At 39.3% G+C, this 20,931-nt stretch overlaps 1 protein-coding gene across 1 annotated transcript; it reads right to left on the bottom strand.

The window, feature by feature from the left end:
- Positions 1 to 12,699: 12,699 nt before the first annotated feature.
- On the bottom strand, positions 12,700 to 14,642 carry s100w (S100 calcium binding protein W). Its single transcript, XM_051721059.1, has 3 exons — positions 14,475 to 14,642; positions 14,010 to 14,152; positions 12,700 to 13,154 (listed from the first exon to the last, which is right to left on the bottom strand). Exons 2-3 carry the CDS (start codon positions 14,148 to 14,150, stop codon positions 12,975 to 12,977), a joined length of 321 nt encoding a protein of 106 aa, XP_051577019.1. The 5' UTR covers positions 14,151 to 14,152; positions 14,475 to 14,642; the 3' UTR covers positions 12,700 to 12,974.
- Positions 14,643 to 20,931: the final 6,289 nt, after the last annotated feature.

The raw sequence follows: 20,931 nt of genomic DNA on the forward strand, positions 1-20,931 counted from the left end.
ACTGCCGTCTTGTCAATTTGGGGATGCACCTGCGCATGGCCCAAGTGGAAACCCCAGATACCATAACTCCACCCGCCCAATTGCGCACTTCTTAGGGTTTTCTGTGAGCCCCGCCCGTCGCAATGACCTCAGAACCACCCGCAGATGCTGCACATGCCGCTGCCAATCATTGCTATAAATGATGATGTCATCCAAATAGGCAGCGGCATGAGCCGAATGCAGTTTGAGGATTCGGTCCATGAGGCACTGAAACGTGACCGGAGCCCCAAACAAACCGAACGGAAGTGTCACAAATTGGTGTAATCCGAACAGTGTGGAGAAAGCCGTTTTTTCATGGGAAATTGGTGTCATGAGGATCTGCCAATAACCCTTTGTCAAATCCAGTGTCGAGTAAAAACGAGCAGTGCCTAACCGATCGAGCAACTCATCAATACGAGGCATTGGGTAGGCATAAAATTTAGACACCGCGTTGACTTTTCTATAATCCACAAAGAACCGTACAGACCCGTCGCTCTTAGGCACCAGAACAACCGGGCTGGGCCAGTCGCTGTGGGATTCCTCTATTACTCCCATATCAACCATTGCATCCGATTCTTCCTGGACTATTTTTATTTTTATGTTTGGGCAATCGGTAGGGACAGGTACATACCACCACCCCTGGCTCTATCTCAGTGTGGTGCTGGATGAGGTTCGTGCAACCCGGTAGAGGGGAAAACACATCTGCAAATTCTTGTTGTAGTTTGGCAACCTCTGCGAGTTGGTATGGTGAGAGGTGGTCTCCACAATTGACCGGGGTGATGTGATTGTGTTTTGTGTTTACCTCCGGCCTGAGCTCCACCCTCTCTGGAACTACCATAGCCAATGTCACAGAGGCCCCTCCCTCCACAATTTCAGAAGGTTGAGGTGATAAATTTGACATGCGCCCCCTCTATCGGTTCACTTTACCTCATAATCGAGTTCCCCCACTCGTAGTGTGACCTCAAAGGGTCCTTGCCACTTGGCGAGTAATTTGAAGCTCGATGTGGGGAGTAATACGAGTACCTTATCTCCCAGTGCAAATACCTGTAGCCGAGTTCCCCTGTTACATTCAGCTCTGTCGTTCTGGAGCTTGGAGCAAATTCTCCTGTGTTAGTTGCCCCAAGGTGTGGAGTTTCGCTCTAAGATCAAGAACGTATTGAATTTCATTCTTACTGGTTGAAGGTCCCTCCTCCCAAGCTTCGCGTATGACATCAAGCACGCCGCGCGGGCGCCACCAGCAGCTTGAATGGGGAAAACCCAGTGGAGGCTTTCGGGACCTCTCGTATTGTGAATAACAGGGGATCAAGCCATTTGTCCCAATATCTAGCATCCTTGTACACGAATTTACGAATCATATTTTTAAGGGTTTTATTAAATCACTCCACCAGGCCATCTGTTTGTGGATGGTAAACGCTGGTGCGAATTGACTAAATGCCCAATAATTTGTAAAGCTTGCGTAGTGTCTGTGACATAAAGGTTGTGCCTTAATCGGTGAGGATTTCTTTCGGAATCCCCACCAGGGAGATTATTTTGAAGAGTGCCTCCGCAACACTGCTTGCTGAAATGTTGCGCAGGGGCACTGCTTCCGGACATCGCGTTGCATTGTCCACTAGAACCAATACAAAGTGATGTCTGTGTGTTGACCGCTCTAATGGCCCGATGAGGTCCATGCCAATTCTCTCGAAGGGGACCTTGATCAGCGGAAGGGGACGCAATGGTGCTTTTGAGGTGGCTGATGGGTTCACCAGCTGACATTCATGGCAAGCCACACACCACCTGCGAACATCGCCGCCAATGCTTGGCCAATAAATACGGCCTAATAATCTGTACAGCATTTTTCTTTCCCCTAGATGCCCTGCCATGGGATTATAATGAGCTGCCTGGAACACCATTTCCCGCCGGCTCCGTGGTAATAAGAGCTGGGTTGTATCTTCCTTAGTTTGAGCATCCTGCGTCACTCTATACAACTGCTCATTTATAATTGCGAAATAGGGATATGAAAGTGCGACATTTGGCTGGAGTTGTTGACCATCGATCACTCTCACTTGGTCAAAAGTGCGCTTGAGGGTTTTGTCTCACGACTGCTCCAAAGGGAAATCCCCTTCGGGAAATCCCCCGAGGATGGGAGGGGCTTTAGCCTCTCCCCCTCACGTCATCCTGACGTGGAGCTGACGAAGATGGCCCCGGCTCCGCCTCCCCTGCCAGAGCATCGCACATTTCACACCTCATCGCTTTTGTGCAGGACCCATCCACGCATATTCCCTTTAATACATTTCTGCCAATTAGTCCCCAAAATCAGTGGATGGGTGAGGCAGGAAATAACCGTGGCCTCCACTCTATGCTTTGTTCCCCGAAATTTAATAACGAGGGTCACCACTGGGTAGTTGTGAATATCCCCATGTACACATTTCACCCTCAACCTTTAGTTGTGCCCAAAGCCTCATGTTGAATCAAGCATTGGTATATAGTGGTCTGGTTACAACCCGTGTCCACCAAGACTTGTGTACTCCCCTTGACTCCTGTACCCTCCAGCCCAATCGGGAGCAGCCTGAGGTGTGTCGGGGATCCGGACTACAGTTCCCAGCTCCATCACAGGACACTGATCCTGGAAGTGTTCCGGATCCCCAGCAGGCCGGCCCAGGTTCTATGCCCGCACTTGAAGGGGCGGGTACATCCACCTGAGGGGGAGAGCGGGAAGGCACTGAAGTCACTGGGAAAGGGATAAACCGGCGCAAGCGAGGAGCTGGCCTCTGGGGTGCAGGAACAGGGCCTGGAGAGAGGACAGAGTGGGGGGGGAGTGGGAAGAGATGGGAGGAAACACAGGGGGAGGAGAGAGAGAGGGAGAGGGCTCTTCCGCCTTTGGGCACGCCGCCATATGGTCCTCCGCCAGCTGGACCGGTTCCTCCAGTGACGCCGGGCGATGGCACTGGACCCATTCCGCCATCCCTTCTAGAAGCCGGTGGATCAGCTGTTCCAGCACCACTTGGTCGACCACTCCCTTGACGTCATGGTCCCCCGCCAGCAGCCATTTCCGGCAGGCATCACAGAGCCACTGAGAGAAAGTGTACAGGCGGCCGACTCCTTCCAGCTTCATCGGGCAGATCAGTTGTCGGTATTGCTCTGGGCTCTGGCCAACCCGCTGCAGGATGGTCTTCTTCAGGTCACTGTAGACCAGGAGATTAGCTGCTGGCAGTTGTTGTGCAGCAAGCTGGGCTTCCCTGGACAGCAAAGGGATGAGCCGGGCCGCCCACTGAGCATGCAGCCAGCCTCAGATTTTAGCGGTGCACTCGAACAAGTCGAGGAAGGATTCCGGGTCATCTTCCGCCCCCATCTTCATCAGCGTGGGCAGGGGCAGGGGGCTGCTGTTGTCGGGGGTCACTGCCGGGGCTTTCTCCTGGTTGAGAAGCCCTGAATGGCTTGCCGGTCCTCGGCCTGAGCTCCATGGACCTTATGGAAATGGTGTTCCTGATCTTGGCGAAGCTTAAACAGAGCCTGTTGGTGGGTCTGATGTAGGTCGGTGAGGGACTTGATGATGTCGGACAGTGGGAAGGACTCCATGGGGCGTGTGGCCTTTAAACCAATTCCTGGGTTTCGGCACCAGTGTAAAAGAACTTCATAGCAGGAGGACACGGGAGAGCGGTTTCCTCACAAGTAAGGCTTTAATTAATATACTCCAGCGCTTTACAGCTTCACAATGACTCAGCAGCTTCACAGTAATAACTCTTCAGCTTCACAATAATAATTAATCAGTTTCACAACAATAGCTCATCAGCTCCACAATAAGGTTTCTTGCCCCTGACTCTCTCTCCGTCTGCTGGTGACGTGGCTGCTTATATGCCACTCTCCCCATGCTCACTGGAATCAGAGACAGGTGTTAGACATAATTTAGCTCAAGTGTCAGCACCTTTACCACTTTCTTTCTCCCCGGACGGACGTTCGACCACGCCCCCGCTGCCACATACATACTTAAAACAACATACATGTAAGTGCACACAGTGTGAAGAGAAGTAACTACAGATAACAATGAGTAACAGTTTTAGAGACACTTTTAGTATTTAGTGAAGGGTCACCCTCTCTCCCTCAGATCATGACAAGAAGACACATATTTTGCTGCTAAGTCTATACATTCAACCTTCTCTCCTAGAACATATTAGAGTTTCTCATTCTGCTGAATCCAGGCAGTATCTGTTCTATGAGTGTAAGTGTGTGTTTCTAATGCTCTCATATTTACTGCACTCAGTGAGGAAGTGTGGTTCATCCTCTATGACACCTTGAGTGCAGTGTGAACAAAATCTGTCCTCCCTGAATCTCCAGCTCTGTCTGTGTTGACCCGTCTCTACAGCCAGACTGTGCTCACTCACACGATACTTTGTCAGAAGCTTCCTGTGATGGTAGTCTTTAATTTTGGTGCCAATTTATATTCTGTCTTAATTTTTTGAAAGTAGTTCAATTTTTTTTTTGTTTTTTGTTTTTTTGTTTGCTGTGCTAATAATAGAGGTATTCTTCTTGGGTTGTGTTTTGTGTTTGTATAAGTTTTGCCTGCCTGAATTGAACTGATGAATTTAGCTGGTGTTTGTCCATTAAATACTTCAAAGGGTCACACTCTGGGTGTGCTGCTCTGTGTATAAATGCACAGTGATGGTGATATTCTGGGGGAGAGTCTGATAGGTGGAACCAGAACTTACTGGCTCTCTTTTGAATGTCAGTCAAAAGAGGGAATCTGCCCAGTTCTGCCTGACAGCCCAGAATATTTTTACAGAATTCAAGATGGAAAATTTCAATTTAACTTTTGTCCCAGGATTCATAATTCAGTTTATATTTGGGGCCCCAGATTTCGCTGCCATACATAAGCATAGGCTTAATGACACTGTCAAACAATTTCAGCCACAGTTTAATAGGGAGTTTAAATATAAATAGTAATTTTCTTATACAATAATATGCCCTACGAGCCTTGTCTGTTAGGTCTTCTATTGCCAAGTCAAATAGTCCAGAAGCCAAGATAGTCAGACCTAAATAATTGTAACTGGTAACATGGATAAGAATTTTTCCCCCAAGTGTAAAAACATTTTTTTTTTTCTTGAAGACAAAAATTATCATTTTTGACTTGTCCATGGTGATTGGTAATGCCCAATTACTGCAATAATTCTTTAGAATTGAGAGGCTTTCATGTAATCCCTCTTCAGTAGGTGAGAGCAGCAGCAGGTTGTCTGCAAACAGAAGACATTTATTTTCTCTGTCCTCTAGTGTGGCTTTTTAAAGGCTTTTTTAAAATCAATAAATCAGCCAAATATTTTTCCTTGTTTTGTTTGGTGGACATGTTTGTGTATAAGTGTGTTCAGTGTGTAGATGTGATCAGTTGTTCTCTGTTTTGGCATGAATCCAATATGACAGTTGTGTAAAGTCTTGTTTTCTTGGAGATATTGTGTTAATTTGTCATTTATAATGCAACAGAATAGTTTGCCAAGGTTGCTGCTCACTGAAATGCCCATGTAGTTGTTTGGGTTAAATTTGTAACCTTGTTTGAAGATTGGAGTGATTTGATTTTCGTTCAAATTCTCAGGAAAGTGTCCTGATTTTAAGAGCAAATTGAATAATTTGAGAATGGCCTCATTCATTTTGGGGCTGCCATGTTTCAACATCTCATTGCAAATTCCATCTGAGCTGCAAGATTTTTTTATTTTTAGAATTACTTCAGTGATATGTGGTTGTCAGAATTGTATAATTGACCCTTTATTGTGCATCCCAGATTATAGGCAATTCAGAATTTCTTGGGAGGGGTTTTGTTCGTTTTGTATATAAAGGTTTCCAAAATGTTCTATCCATGTGTTTGGGAATTTGTTCTTCCGAGAATGAATTTTGATGAACTGCTTCTTCTCTTTTGTTGAGCTTTGTTGTCATATGTTTGGCTCTTTAGCTTTTTAGCAATGACTTGTTCTTTTCAAGCATTTGTTGATAGATGGTATGTGTTAGTTGATCTCTGTGTTTTTTATTTGATAACAATGGTAGTTCTTTTCTGAACATTTGACATTCTTAATCAAACCTGTTAGCTTTCGTGATTTCCTTTTTTCTCCTGTTCAGTTTTATTTTATTCAATGATATGTCGGCAACTGTGAAAAAAATGTCAGTCAATTGTTTTGTTGCCATATTGATGCTTTTCTTATCTTCTCCAAATGTGGTGAAGTGAAACACATCATGTTCTCAACATGAGTGCTGTGGAGTTTGGCTTCATACTGGGCTGGACTGTCTTTTCTCCAGAAGAATCTGGTTGGGAGGGGATATAGTTTAGACTTCTGATTTGAAGATGGTAGAAGATAGGCTGACTTGTTTAGACTAATAACTATGTGATAATGGTCTGAGAGAGGTAGCTGTGGCATCACTGTGAAGTAATTTATCTTGTTTTGGTCTAGATCTGTGATGGCGTAGTCCACTGTGCTACTACCTAAAGAAGAACAGTAGGTTAATCGACCTAGAGAATCACCCTTTGTTCTGCCATTCACTATGTAGAGACCTAGGCTTTTACAGAGCTGCAGAACTTATTTTCCATTCCTGTTTATTGTGTTGTCATAGTTCTGACGAGGTTTAGTGGAACACTTATTTTGATTAATATTTGTATTGTTAATAATATACTTATCTCCAACTGAACTAATATAATCCAGTTCTTTTCCAATTCTTGCATTCAGATCCCCTATTATCAGGACTGAGCCAAAAGACTGAAACTGAATGATCTCAGACTGTAAAGATCTCCTCATTATAATAAGGTGACTCATGTGGGGGGGTGCAGTTGGCACACAGGTAAGTATCCTCATCTGTACAAATGAGTTCCTTTTTAATTTTAATCCAAATATGTGTTCTCGCTTTTTTAACAGACTGAATGTAATGGAAAAGATGTTCTTTAAACCAAACAATAATTCCTCCTGAATCTCTACCATTTTTAACATGAGGGTGTTTCCCTGATGGTATACTGTATATATACTGTAGTTTAAAGGAGTGTAGGTTTTAGACTCTGATCGACTCCATGTCTCAAGTAATATTATGATATCTGAACTATATACAACATTTACAAAATCAGGGTTCTTGTTGGATGTTGTTGTGGTCTGTGGATATCTCTGTCTAGTGCTGATGTCTTTTCTCTTGGAGTTCTGAGAAGCTTGAGAGTCCTGAGAAACCTGCTGGGTTTCAGGGGATGGGATGGTGTGTGTTTGTGTGTTGACAAACTGCTGGTGTTGTGTTGTTTTTCTGATGTGTTCAGGAGGAGAGGTGTTGAGTGATTCTGTGCTGGTACAATGTTGCTGTTGTTCAGTGATTGTGTGTAGCTGTTGTCTCATCTCCTCAAGTTGTTTCTCCAGCATATTGCTGTGTTGATCTCTCTTGATCAGCTCCTCTCTCACCCTCATCAGCTCCTCTCACAGCTCCTGGTTGTTCTCCTCCAGCTGTCTGACAGCAGAGCAGAGCTGTTGAAGTTGTTGCGTGCTGAGGTGGCTGGTCTGGTTTTGGAGCTGGCAGAGGTTGTTGGTAGTTTCCTCTTTAAACAGGAAGTAGTGCTGCTCCAGCTCAGTGACTCTCAAGGCTTTGATCTTTGGAGATGCAGGAGAGGCAGGGTGTCTGTGTGCTACAGGGGTGCTCGAGCTGAGGGCTTCGTTTGTGAATATTGTGGAGCAGGACTCTACACTGCTCTTCACCTCAGGATCTTACTTAAACTTCTGAACCTCCATTTTAAAGTCCATTACATTTTTCTGGAATTCATCAAGGCTGGGTTCTGGACCATGACTGTACCATTGTGATACAAGTTTACAGTCAGCATTGTCTCTTTTTCACCTTCCTGAGTGATTTGTCTACTTTTACTGATGTCACCTTTTCTGCTGCAGTTCATGGCAGTTATGAGAGTAGAAGAGCAGGTTACACCGGACTCTGTTAGGTTCTGGTCCACTGTAATCAGACAGCAGTATCTCTGGGTTCTCTCTCAGGATCATCTCTTTTATCTTCTTATTATTGTTTGATTTAACTTCTGCTGGATATATTATCACCAGCTTCACTTCATTTTTGAAAAATGCTACTGCCTTTGGCAGGCCCAAGCTGTGATCAACAGTTTTAACTGCCATGGAATGTTAGCTTGGCTAGCAGTTAGCTTGATGTTTAGGTTAAGTGTAATTTTTTTTTATGTGATCTTTAAGTTTCTTAGAGGTCTTACCTTAAAACTCTTCTGACTATTTTGATCTTAGTTTAGTTTCCAAACAATTAAGTAGTGTTTGAGTCAAAAACATTCATTCTCTGGCAAAAATTTAAGTTACAGCAGGAGCTGAAATTTTTTGCTGCCAACTGCAATCGAAATCTTCTCTCTCTCTCTCTCTCTCTCTCTCTCTCTCTCTCTCTCTCTCTCTCTCTCTCTCTCTCTGGGCTCATATAAGACAATGATTTCCTTCTGCCAGCCTCTCTTCACCCTGGCACACTGGCAATGTAAATTTACAAAGGAAATCCTCCAGCCTTCCACCTTTATTGACTAGCTGGTTGTCTCCAGTGAGAGAAAAGAATGACAGGGTGGGACAGAAGCATATACATACAGTATATCAATATATCAGTGATGATTGATTTATTTACAGGTGCATCTCAATAAATTAGAATGTCGTGGAAAAGTTCATTTATTTCAGTAATTCAACTCAAATTGTGAAACTCGTGTATTAAATAAATTCAGTGCACACAGACTGAAGTAGTGTAAGTCTTTGGTTCTTTTAATTGTGACGATTTTGGCTCACATTTAACAAAAACCCACCAATTCACTATCTCAAAAAATTAGAATACATCATAAGACCAATAAAAAAAAACATTTTTAGTGAATTGTTGGCCTTCTGGAAAGTATGTTCATTTACTGTATATGTACTCAATACTTGGTAGGGGCTCCTTTTGCTTTAATTACTGCCTCAATTCGGCGTGGCATGGAGGTGATCAGTTTGTGGCACTGCTGAGGTGGTATGGAAGCCCAGGTTTCTTTGACAGTGGCCTTCAGCTCATCTGCATTTTTTGGTCTCTTGTTTCTCATTTTCCTCTTGACAATACCCCATAGATTCTCTATGGGGTTCAGGTCTGGTGAGTTTGCTGGCCAGTCAAGCACACCAACACCATGGTCATTTAACCAACTTTTGGTGCTTTTGGCAGTGTGGGCAGGTGCCAAATCCTGCTGGAAAATGAAATCAGCATCTTTAAAAAGCTGGTCAGCAGAAGGAAGCATGAAGTGCTCCAAAATTTCTTGGTAAACGGGTGCAGTGACTTTGGTTTTCAAAAAACACAATGGATCAACACCAGCAGATGACATTGCACCCCAAATCATCACAGACTGTGGAAACTTAACACTGGACTTCAAGCAACTTGGGCTATGAGCTTCTCCACCCTTCCTCCAGACTCTAGGACCTTGGTTTCCAAATGAAATACAAAACTTGCTCTCATCTGAAAAGAGGACTTTGGACCACTGGGCAACAGTCCAGTTCTTCTTCTCCTTAGCCCAGGTAAGACGCCTCTGACGTTGTCTGTGGTTCAGGAGTGGCTTAGCAAGAGGAATACGACAACTGTAGCCAAATTCCTTGACATGTCTGTGTGTGGTGGCTCTTGATGCCTTGACCCCAGCCTCAGTCCATTCCTTGTGAAGTTCACCCAAATTCTTGAATCGATTTTGCTGGACAATCATAAGGCTGCGGTTCTCTCGGTTGGTTGTGCATCTTTTTCTTCCACACTTTTTCCTTCCACTCAACTTTCTGTTAACATGCTTGGATACAGCACTCTGTGAACAGCCAGCTTCTTTGGCAATTAATGTTTGTGGCTTACCCTCCTTGTGAAGGGTGTCAATGATTGTCTTCTGGACAACTGTCAGATCAGCAGTCTTCCCCATGATTGTGTAGCCTAGTGAACCAAACTGTGAGACCATTTTGAAGGCTCAGGAAACCTTTGCAGGTGTTTTGAGTTGATTAGCTGATTGGCATGTCAAAATATTCTAATTTTTTGAGATAGTGAATTGGTGGGTTTTTGTTAAATGTGAGCCAAAATCATCACAATTAAAAGAACCAAAGACTTAAACTACTTCAGTCTGTGTGCATTGAATTTATTTAATACACGAGTTTCACAATTTGAGATGAATTACTGAAATAAATGAACTTTTCCATGACATTCTAATTTATTGAGATGCACCTGTATATGTAGATTATTTCTTTAGGTAATCAGGCATGTGAATAGACAGCAGGTGAGTCATCATGGCACATATCTGAATGTGATTTTGTAAGACTGAAACATTACAGTGACCCAAACCAAGAATAAGGACACTTTTTAATGAAAATAAAACTGTACAAATTCTAGTTGTCCTTTCCCACCTTTGACATCATCACATTATGTAAGATCTCAATGCATGGGTGTGATGCATTGGTCACTTTAAATATAGGTTTTCAGTGTGTCTAACTTTTAACTGGTAGCAGCTTTTCTCAAATTCTTTTGATGAGCAATAGATTTTCATTATTGTCTGATTATTTCTGCATTGTCACTGGCCCCTTTGGGTTGACTACATAATTCTACTTGGTGATCAAACTGAATCTAGAATTACTGTACACTATATTGGTTCTGTGTTTGTATTGGGCTTTGCAGTTTTGTCTCACTACTTGATCTGTATCTTTTGCTATATGCTGAATAAATGATCACAAAAACAGGAAAAAAAACACCAAGAACAAAAATTTTAATCTACATGCATTACAATTGTACTGCTATATACATTTACATTTATTCATTTATCAGACACCTTTATCCTTAGCAAGTTACTAAATTTAGGGTTGCCACCAGTCACGTAAAATATGGGATCGTCCCGTATTGATTTGTCCCGTATTTAAGCTGGTCAGATGGCGTCATGGTGAAATCGTTCCAGATCGCCAATTTAACATTGATATAAGTTGGAAAATTTGCCTATGGTGCATGGGAAAGGGACCGTCTAAAAAGTCCACACATTGTACTAAAACTGTGGAGTTTTTTCTATATAAATGTTCAGTAAGATCAAACAATGTATGAATACAATCATAAAGACAAGAACAGGTGAAGGGAAAAAAAATAAACAAATAAAATAAATAAAAATTATATATATATATATATACAATATGTATAAACCATCCAAAATGTATACATAAATAAGAAAAAGAAGACAAATAATCAAAAATATTTAAATAAATATATTTTTAACATATAAATGATGTATTTTTTTACAAGTCATCGGTCAGGAAAGTTCTCATTTTAGCATATAAGAAAGGATATATACATTTTTATTAATAATGCATATTAACTCAATGCATTTATTGCTAAAACTGTGGAGGATGTGTGAAGTTTTAAGTGTCCCTTATTTTAAAACTTCAAAAGTGGTAACCCTAATTGTGCATCATGCTGTCATTGTGACAAAAGGGAGACTTTAAGAACAGATAATAAGTAGAACACCCTTTATTGACATACATTTATGGGAAATTAAATTAATATTCATGAACAACTGTTTTATTCGATTATTTTAAAAATCATAAGCTTTGCATTGCATTGCCTCTCAACTAAATTTATGAATAGAGTATATACTGAAGTATAATATACAGTGGAGTTAGAAAATTCTGAGACCACAGTGTATGTCTAAGATTCAAAATCTACTTTAAACCTGGAAAAAAAATATCTGCTTCACAAATTAAACAAATTTGAAACATTCTTGATTCCATTGAAGTGCACAAGATGATCTTTGGAACTTTCACAAATTATGCAGGGCAAACATGGATCATCAGGTTTTCCACAAACTTATCAGCTTGAGTGCATGCTGTCATTAAAGCATAGGGGGTCACACCAAATATAAAGAAATTCATGCTAATGAACTTAACTTTTTACTTAAATTGTTATGCTGAATATATAGTTTGTAATATAAAAAAATGAAAAATGCAAATAGAAGCATTTAACTTATTTGCACCTTATTGTATTGATTACTCTTTCCTCTGTGTGAATAAATGTTGTTTAATGGTCTTGGTATATTGGTATACACTTTAATAGCTGACATGAGAAGAGGATTAGTAATATGTCTCAAACAGGATCAGACCTGCTCCAGCATCTGAAATACACCTATACTAACCCTGGTATTATACAGCAGCCTGTTATCTTGCTCTATTTAAGCTTTGAATGATATGTTGAGAATATGGATTTGAATATGGATTACGTTTTCACAGTCCAACACTTCATATGAAGTCTGTAAATGTGACATTTGCCCCTCTTATCACTTGACAACAATCTTTGCAAGTAATTAAAATGGATTGCATAGTCAAAATGGGTGCATTATTTGCCTTTGCATTGCCGCAGAACAGTCTATTTGAATAAGTCCATGAAATATAAGACAGATCAAACAAAACGACCTGTATCCCTCTCAGCACACCTCTGTTTGATCTACCTTTGTGAGAAACATGCACAGTAGGGCAAAGTTAAATGTGTGTTTGTGTGTGTGTGTGTTTGGGGAGGGATTTTATTAACATTTAATGTTACTACTGTGTCACCAAAGCATAGTGTTTCAGATTATTTATGGATGATTTGATGGCAGACATATTCAAACATTCACTGACTTATAACATTGTGTTGAATTGCAATAAAAACACAAGGGATTTAGGGAAACCCTAAATTCTCCTAAATATGAGGAGGTACACAAGGTTGACCACAAGAAAGTTTTATTGGAAAACATCAAATTAGAAATGGCACTTTTGAAAAAATTATGCATCATGTTTGATTATATAGGATAGACAATTTGCACAACACTGTCTGCCAGGACATGGAACCTTTTCCTATTATGATATATTCTATTACAAACAATTATAAACTTCTTTTTTAACCACAACAAATATAGAAAACAATGCAAGAAATTGTTCATCAAGATTTTGGGTCTTATATGAGGCAAGTGACAAATGTGAGATGAGTATTAAGATTGCTCACTTATCCTGGCCTCCCCTGCCCCTCCCTTTGCCCTTTTCCTTGCCGTGCATCTTCTGAAAGTAGGCTCTGGCTAGGCCTGCAACACACTGACTGAATTCATTGAAGTTCACCTCTCCGTCATGGTTCTTATCCAGTTTATCCATCACATCCTTAATATTTTCAGGATCCACTTTATCCTGGGACAGACATGGAGAGAGAAGAATGCCAATCATGTCTCTGTGTTAAAGAAATATTTCACCCAAAAATACAAATTGTCATAATTTACTCACCTTCATGTCATTTCAAATCGGGCTGATTTTTTAAATGATTTTTTATGCAGAATACAAAAGGAGCGATGAGAGAAGCTTGTTCACAGTTTAACGCTAAAAACATCACAAGTTCTCACATGAACAACACGCGAGCCATTGTAAACGAGCTGCTCTCATAGCGCTCATGAACGCACAACAGGTGTCAAGATTTTCTCACCAAAACCAATTGCATGCCTTCGGAAGACTTGGAAATGTGTCACAAGTCACAGACAAATTTTATGGTAATTTTCAGGTTCTTTTTAAGCTTCACAGTAAGTCACTGTCAACTACCATTGTACTGAAAAGGCAGACCAGTATATTTTAATAAAACATGACATGACAGAATTTTCCTTTTTGGACAGGGCCGTAGCTAATGGGGTGAAACCAATTTTAAACTATATTTTTTAATATGAAAGGGGCCAGGACTAATATACAGTCAGGGGGCCCAGAATTCCTTGCTATCACTATGGGTGAACTATTCCTTTAATACTTATACACCACTCATTGAGGAAGAGGGGAAGGACACATTAATGGAATATATTAAAAGTCTCATATTCATGTTATAACTCATAAGGGTAAACCCATCTCTGGCCAAGTTACCATAATAAACCTCAACCGCAAAACTTTTCTTTGTGCAATAGATTTGTTACAACATGTTGGAGGTGTTCACCTTCCTCAACCAATGAATTTCTTTCTTGCTATCATTCTCCATTTCTATTCTTTTTACATTACTTTCATTCTCACCTTGAATTCAGGGCTGCTCAGTTGACTTTTAATAAGCTGTGCAAGCTCAGCATTACTCAACTGTGTTTTCTTGTCATCTGTCCCTGCATACTCCTCAAACACCTCCACTATGGCCAAAATAGCTTTCTCCAGCTTAGACATGTCTAAGAGAAAGAAAAAGAGGGAGAGAGAAAGAATTCATGAAGAACATTTGAGACAAGAACAACAGTGCCAGTCAACGCCTCTTCATGCAAATATATTTCTTATAACGGTGTCACAAAGAGCTGCCACCAAGAGCTGCCATAAAGCGTGTTTCTAGATAATACATTGTAACATAATTAGATTTGCTGCATGAAATAACCAAAAAGTCTATGATCTTAAACTCAGGAATCTAGTTTCAGATGCAAGTACACAAGACCAACCCCCCCATCCCCCTTTCCTGGCTTCTGCATCATCTTGCAATGCATCTTTCTCGCTTTCTTTTACCTCAGAGTTGATGTGCTCCCAAAGAAGTTGTGCAGATATTATGGTGGAGTAAAATCGTCTGCTGCACAGATTATATTCTCCTCACAGCGCACACACTCAGTCACAAACAGAGGGAATGATTCATCCTTGAGCTACAAAGGATCCATAGCACACCCATACCAGTCTTAACTAGACTTGTGCTCTGTATAATTATGCATTCTTCTTGTGTAACATATTGTGTTAAATTCTATTCAGATTAAACAAATATGTGATTTCCCAAGCCAGACTGGGAATCTGAATCACATTTTATGAAATTAGACGAGCACTGCCCGTCAGTTCTCTGCATCTCTCTCATTCTCTCGCTTTATTTTTTTTCCATTCTGGGTGTTGCCTGACTGCCATATTCATGCCATGCTTTTTTCACATGTGAATACAGATTCGTTAAACACATTAATTGTTTAAAATTCATCTCTAAAAAGATGAAGGACTCAGTGTGTGGCTCTAAACTTATGAGACACGGCTAAACTATTTTAAGGTTATTGGCAATGTTTCCGTCAAAGTGATGACTCTTTTATGAATCATATCTTTCATTTGGAGTAAACAGAGACGAGCTTATCCTTTCTGAATCTAAACTTTAAACATCAAAGGAGAGATTGCAAACCTCTGATAATTTTGAAAGGGCACTATGAAAAATGTGTCTCCAGCTGCCCAGAGAAATACAAAAACAATAATGCAGCTTTCTGCAGAGCATCAAACAATAATGTACCAATGGTGCACAAAACCACATACCGATGACTCATCTTCATGATCATCTTCGTGGCCCTCAAAAGTATCTAGGCATTTTTGGACACTTAAGCACACTTAAAAAATACATACATTTAATCGTTTTATACTTTTTAACAATACATTTATTGTTTTACAGTTTGAAACCTAACAAACTTCTTTTTATGAAATATTTTGCTTGAAAAGTGTACTTCTTTAAAATACTGCAAATGCCTTTCCACTTGCTTTGATAGTTTGTTATACACTAAAGAAAAATATTAACCTAAAATATACTTAATGTGCTAGCATCTGAATGAACTGGTTGTGTTAGTTATGCATTCTGAAAGAGTACACAACCAGATGAAGAGACCACACCCTTTCTTATTCATTTCATGTCTATTCACTCACACAATGTCACCTTTATTCTCATAACATCAATACTATATCTTTATCACACATCACATTCCTTTATTATGTTCAATAAAGTCTTTAAGTCTTTGCAGAACATAGCCAGGTAAGGTTGTTAAAAAGTACCCAAGTAAATGTGTGTGTCTCCTGGTTAATGACAGTTAGTAAACCCCATTAGTCCAACCCCATTATTCCAACCTCAGTGAGAGACCTTTAGACTATGGAGTATTTACAATATAGGGTGTGTATGCCAGTTAGCTTCTCTTTTTTTCAGTTCAGGTTCTTCTACATTGTTTGACAAGCATAACGTGTATGGACCTCATGTTTTTTTAAACTATAGTGCACAAACACACACACACCCACCCAGACAAAAAAAAAAAAAAAAAAAAGACAAAAGACAAAAAAAGAGAACATAAAACAAACATAATGGGCCATAGCCATGAGGATCTGCACTGAAAGATCCTGCCCTCTACAATTATAATTGTAAAGTTAGACACTAATTCCATGCTGTTTCTACCTCAGCTAACAATGTCAATCACTGAAACATCAGTGCCACCTTGAGTAAGAAATAACAAGTATAATATGAACAGTATGTGTACATTCGTATGAAATACTGATAAATCACGTTGATTATTCATTGTTGCACAGAAAATCAACGTGATATAGTATTTATTTGTATGAATATATTACTAATTTCTCTTGTAATAAACAAAGAAATAGATATCCTGTGATAGTAAACTTAAATAGATATGAAATAATCATAAAAAACTGAATTTATGGAAGTGCAAACCACTCCCAATCTTTCATACCTCGGGTCTCTAAAGACCCTATAAAGTCTTAGAGTCATCATTGTGTAATTTGATTAAATACGATTATGAAGTGTGTATAAAAATGAGTAATTATATAATAATTGTATTTAGAAACCCATTACATTGTAAAAAAAAAATAATAATAATTGGTGCAATTTTGACTTTTTGTGTGTGTGTTACACTATTTATAAGAGATACAGTAGTTTGAGGAATACTAAAGAAGTTTGGGCACAACTCCAAAAAATGGAGGTTATGGGGGTGGAATGAGGTCCCGGGTCTCTTAAGACCCGAGGTATGCGTTTAAGGTTTAAAGGTGTACTCAGTAATTTTTTCCTCAGTAAAAAAGTTGTATTCCAAAAGAAATTAAAAGCAATTTGAAACACATGTATATAATCATGCTGACTCATGTGAGATGAAGACTTCAGTCATATCAGTAACCTTTTAAAAGCTGTTTTATAATAAATGGAGAGGGACCCATCATGGGGGCTGCCATGTTTTGAACACATGACCAGCCAAATACTACTTGCCTAATCTCAGTAACCACCCTGTTATTAGACACTTTCACTCATGGATTAAATTGATAATAGCTGGCTGTACAAAGTGATTTTCTGCAATGGCAACTTTAACTAAAAACAATTGTGTTTGATTGATGCTGCATCCAGGCCCCAAGGTGTCAGTGTAAGTCCAAGATGACATGAACAAAAACGTATTGAGTGCACCTTTAAACAGTGCTTTTATCAAGATACCCACTGCCAATCTAACAGAGAATATCATCTATTTCTTATAAATCTCTCTCACATTTTAACTTTACAAAAGGCACTCCACCCTTCACTAGTTCACCCAAAAATGACAATTCTGTCATCATTCACTCATATGTTTTTGTTTCTTCTTTGGAACACAAAAGATGTTTGCAGAATGACAATCTCAGTCACCACTTACTTTTTCACTTAACATTTGTAAAAAATAAAAAAAAATCTGTAAAAATTATGCAATGAAAGTGAATGGTGCCATATATTTTTGTATCCTGTGGAAGAAAGGAAGTCATACAGGTTTGGAGCAACAAATTCAGCGAATAGTTCATTACAGAAAGAAACTTTTAAAATTGAACAAATTGTGGAATATTGCTGACATCTAGTGATCATCTTTATGAATTATATCTATACAGTCACATCTCAGACACTGAACACTAACTGTAACCAAAGGTTTCTATCAAGTCAGTCCACTGTCGGACAACTTTGGAACGCTCCTTGGAAGCTATTCTCCAGTCATGAAAGTGCAGCTCCTATCTTCTTCAAAACGGTTGGTCAAGATTACGATCAAAGAGTATATTTTAAATCAGCAATAAAATCTGACAACACTGGTATCATAAATTGTGATTCTTTACCTCATATTACGCTAAAAACGTAATTTCATCGGCTTGTATGGCTAATGCGCATGCGCGTTCTCGAGTTGATTGACAGGCAATGTCTGTATCTAAAAGGTGATTGGCTCTTTTACCTGTAAGGTGGGACTTCCTTTCTACATCCGTTGACCGTTGGGCGCTCGGAGGGTCTTGGTCGTCCGTTGTAATTTCTCCCATTCTAATAGAATAGAAGTGGCCCATCTCTGCTAAATATTCTCTGCTGTTACTCTACGTGTTTTTCACTTTTACAGTGAAAAATAAAAAAAATTAAAATACTTTGTACATTCATGATGCAATTCCTGCAAAATCCAGTTGCTTTGTGCATCACATATTTTGAATTTGATATCTAAATAGACATTGATTTATAGTATAACTTAAAGATACATACTGAGGATTTAAGCTATTGTGTTGAAAATAAAGTGAAATATTGTCAGACAAATCATGTGCTTTATGGAGGAGAAAAAAGCTAACATGTTTGTGCTTGGTCGGATGACCTCATGTGGCTGACACACCCATTCATGGTTGCTGAGCAACTCGAATGTTTACACAGATTTCAGACACGCCCATATCCTCAGTGGTTCCTGAGATTGGGAGGGGCCAAATATATAAAAATCGTAGGATCAGTGTATTATGTGGAACAAAACTTCTTTCTAGGACAGAGTTATCCAGATCCTAACTGTTTACAGTAAAATTAATTTATTTGTGCATTCACAATAATCAGCACCAGATTACACTGATCCCAGACCTGCACCATATATTCAAATAGATGAAAATAGAATGAACACAATAGATTAGGCTTTAATACTCCACATTTCCCACAGCAATGACAGTCTCAAGGGACACTTACAATTAATCTAAATGTAATTGCATGGCTGGGTAAAGTATATTTGCCTTTTGGCTCAAAGTTAAAATCTGTGTATGTATATATTTACTGAAGGTCCGTTGTGTAAAGAGTGGATTACAAAGTGAAAATTACTGAGGAACCGGATCTCCTTTTGTTCTGCACATGACTACTGTTTGAGTAATTACTGTATATTGATGTAAAAAAGAATGATATTGATGGCTATTTGATGACTCTGAGTGGTAACAAGTCCTATGACATATATTGTCATGTCTTCTATATGTACTTACTGATGGTGACTATAATCTGGCATAAAACAAATTTCAGACAATACAGATCAGACAATAATGTATAATTATGATTATGATATTAAAGGCAGAGTCTGGGGACGGATAGTCTTTGAACATCCCACAATTTTCAGATATGGATCAGTTGTCCATCTGTCTACTTAGGGGTGGGTATTCCTGTGATATGCTAAAATTCAAACTGAGGTGTGTTGAAGTTTCATGACATTTGTATGGTTATTATTTCAGCCCTCTCTGGGAAAAGGCAAGGTTGCTCTGTGGCTGTCATCATCTAACTGTTAAGGTTACACATGAAACATAACATCTAATCTGGGTGAATCAAGCAGGCATTATTGTGAAATCAGGCCTCATATTTCAAGTTGCATATTCTGATTATTATCAGAACTCAGACTTTTAAACAACAGCCACAACAGAGGAAAAGCCACAAGCCATCAGGTCCGACAACAGAACTGAAGAAGAACTTGTCAAGCCATACACAAGTATTTGGGTAAGAGGTTATATATTAAATAAAAATGGTCATAAATCAAAAGATACTCTGTTAAATATCCATCAGATAAATAGCCTTGGAGATTGTTGGTGAGAGTGTCTAGAGATGCCTTATACTCTATAAATAATAATATATATATATTGAGTATGAATTATTATAATTCAAAATGATCAACCACTACACACTGAATTGTTATACATCAAACAAGGACAAGGTCTGAAATTGGTGTCTGATTATTGAGCATTCACTGAATACATATTCTAATTTATAACAAATAAAGCGCATAGATGATTTGTTCAGAAAACAAAGTATTAGAGCTGTCAAAATTAACGCGTTAATGCAAGCGATTAATTTTAAATGTTTAACATGTTACATTTTCTTAATTGCGATAAACGCATTGATGGTTAATAAAGCATAACCCAGCAAATACCCTGGTGGGACCAGGGCGGAACCTTTGTAATGTGTCCGCCCGGAGTCATTACACTGATGCGCACACAACAGCGATGGGAAAGGACTTCTTAACTCTATTTGTATGTACAAAGCAAGACTTGTGACAGAAAGCAAGTACTTTGCAGTCTCTGTGAGGCACAATTTAATTACCACAGAATCAGTTCGTCTTAACTATCATAAAAATGCAGAAGAAATGTAATCTTCAAGTGCTTTTCATGTGGAGATCAAAGCGCCGCTTGACGCTGGCACTGAATCATAAACGCTCCTCCAGGTTTGCTGTAACAAATGGATAGCCACAGTCTGCCGGCTGATTAATATTGTGGAAGATGAGAGTTTAAGAGATTTAATGCCCATTCCAAAGAATATGCAAACTATGTGAGGACTAGTTCTTTCAATTAGTCAACCTCCCACTTAGACATTGGTAAATGTTTAATGTTACTTGAACTGGTGCCATTTTTGTGTATTTCTATCTTTATACTGCTGGAAGGCTTTGATTGGAAATGTTGATAAAGCATTATATTGTTACATATTGTTATGTTTTCTTAATAAAGGAAATAAATGCATTTTGACAAAAAGTACATAGAGTCAAATTTCAGCACTTTCAATATCTGCGATTAACCACATTAACTATGAAACATTATGCAATTAATCGCGATTAACAATTGTAATCAACTTAAAGCACTACAAAATATGTATATTCCATGTTATTTTTTCAAAGCACCAGTTAACACACTTTTTCTCACACACTGATTCCTGGCAAAACTCAACAAATGAATGTACCCTTGAGTGAATTATAGAGGACTTTTGCATTCCCTCTTGATAAAGTCTCAGGAGTCTGTCTCAATGAGAATTTATAAGAGAACACATGTGACATAGCTTCAAAATTGCACAAAGTATTATGCAGAGCTCTCCTACCCTGGGGCACAGGGGCACATTACAAATACATTCTAACTCTAGAATTCTAGAAAGATTCTATATTACAGAACCTGAACAGACACCATGGAGGAAAAGAAA

This window comes from Myxocyprinus asiaticus, chromosome 16, assembly GCF_019703515.2.
Source record: "Myxocyprinus asiaticus isolate MX2 ecotype Aquarium Trade chromosome 16, UBuf_Myxa_2, whole genome shotgun sequence".
NCBI lineage: Eukaryota > Metazoa > Chordata > Actinopteri > Cypriniformes > Catostomidae > Myxocyprinus > Myxocyprinus asiaticus.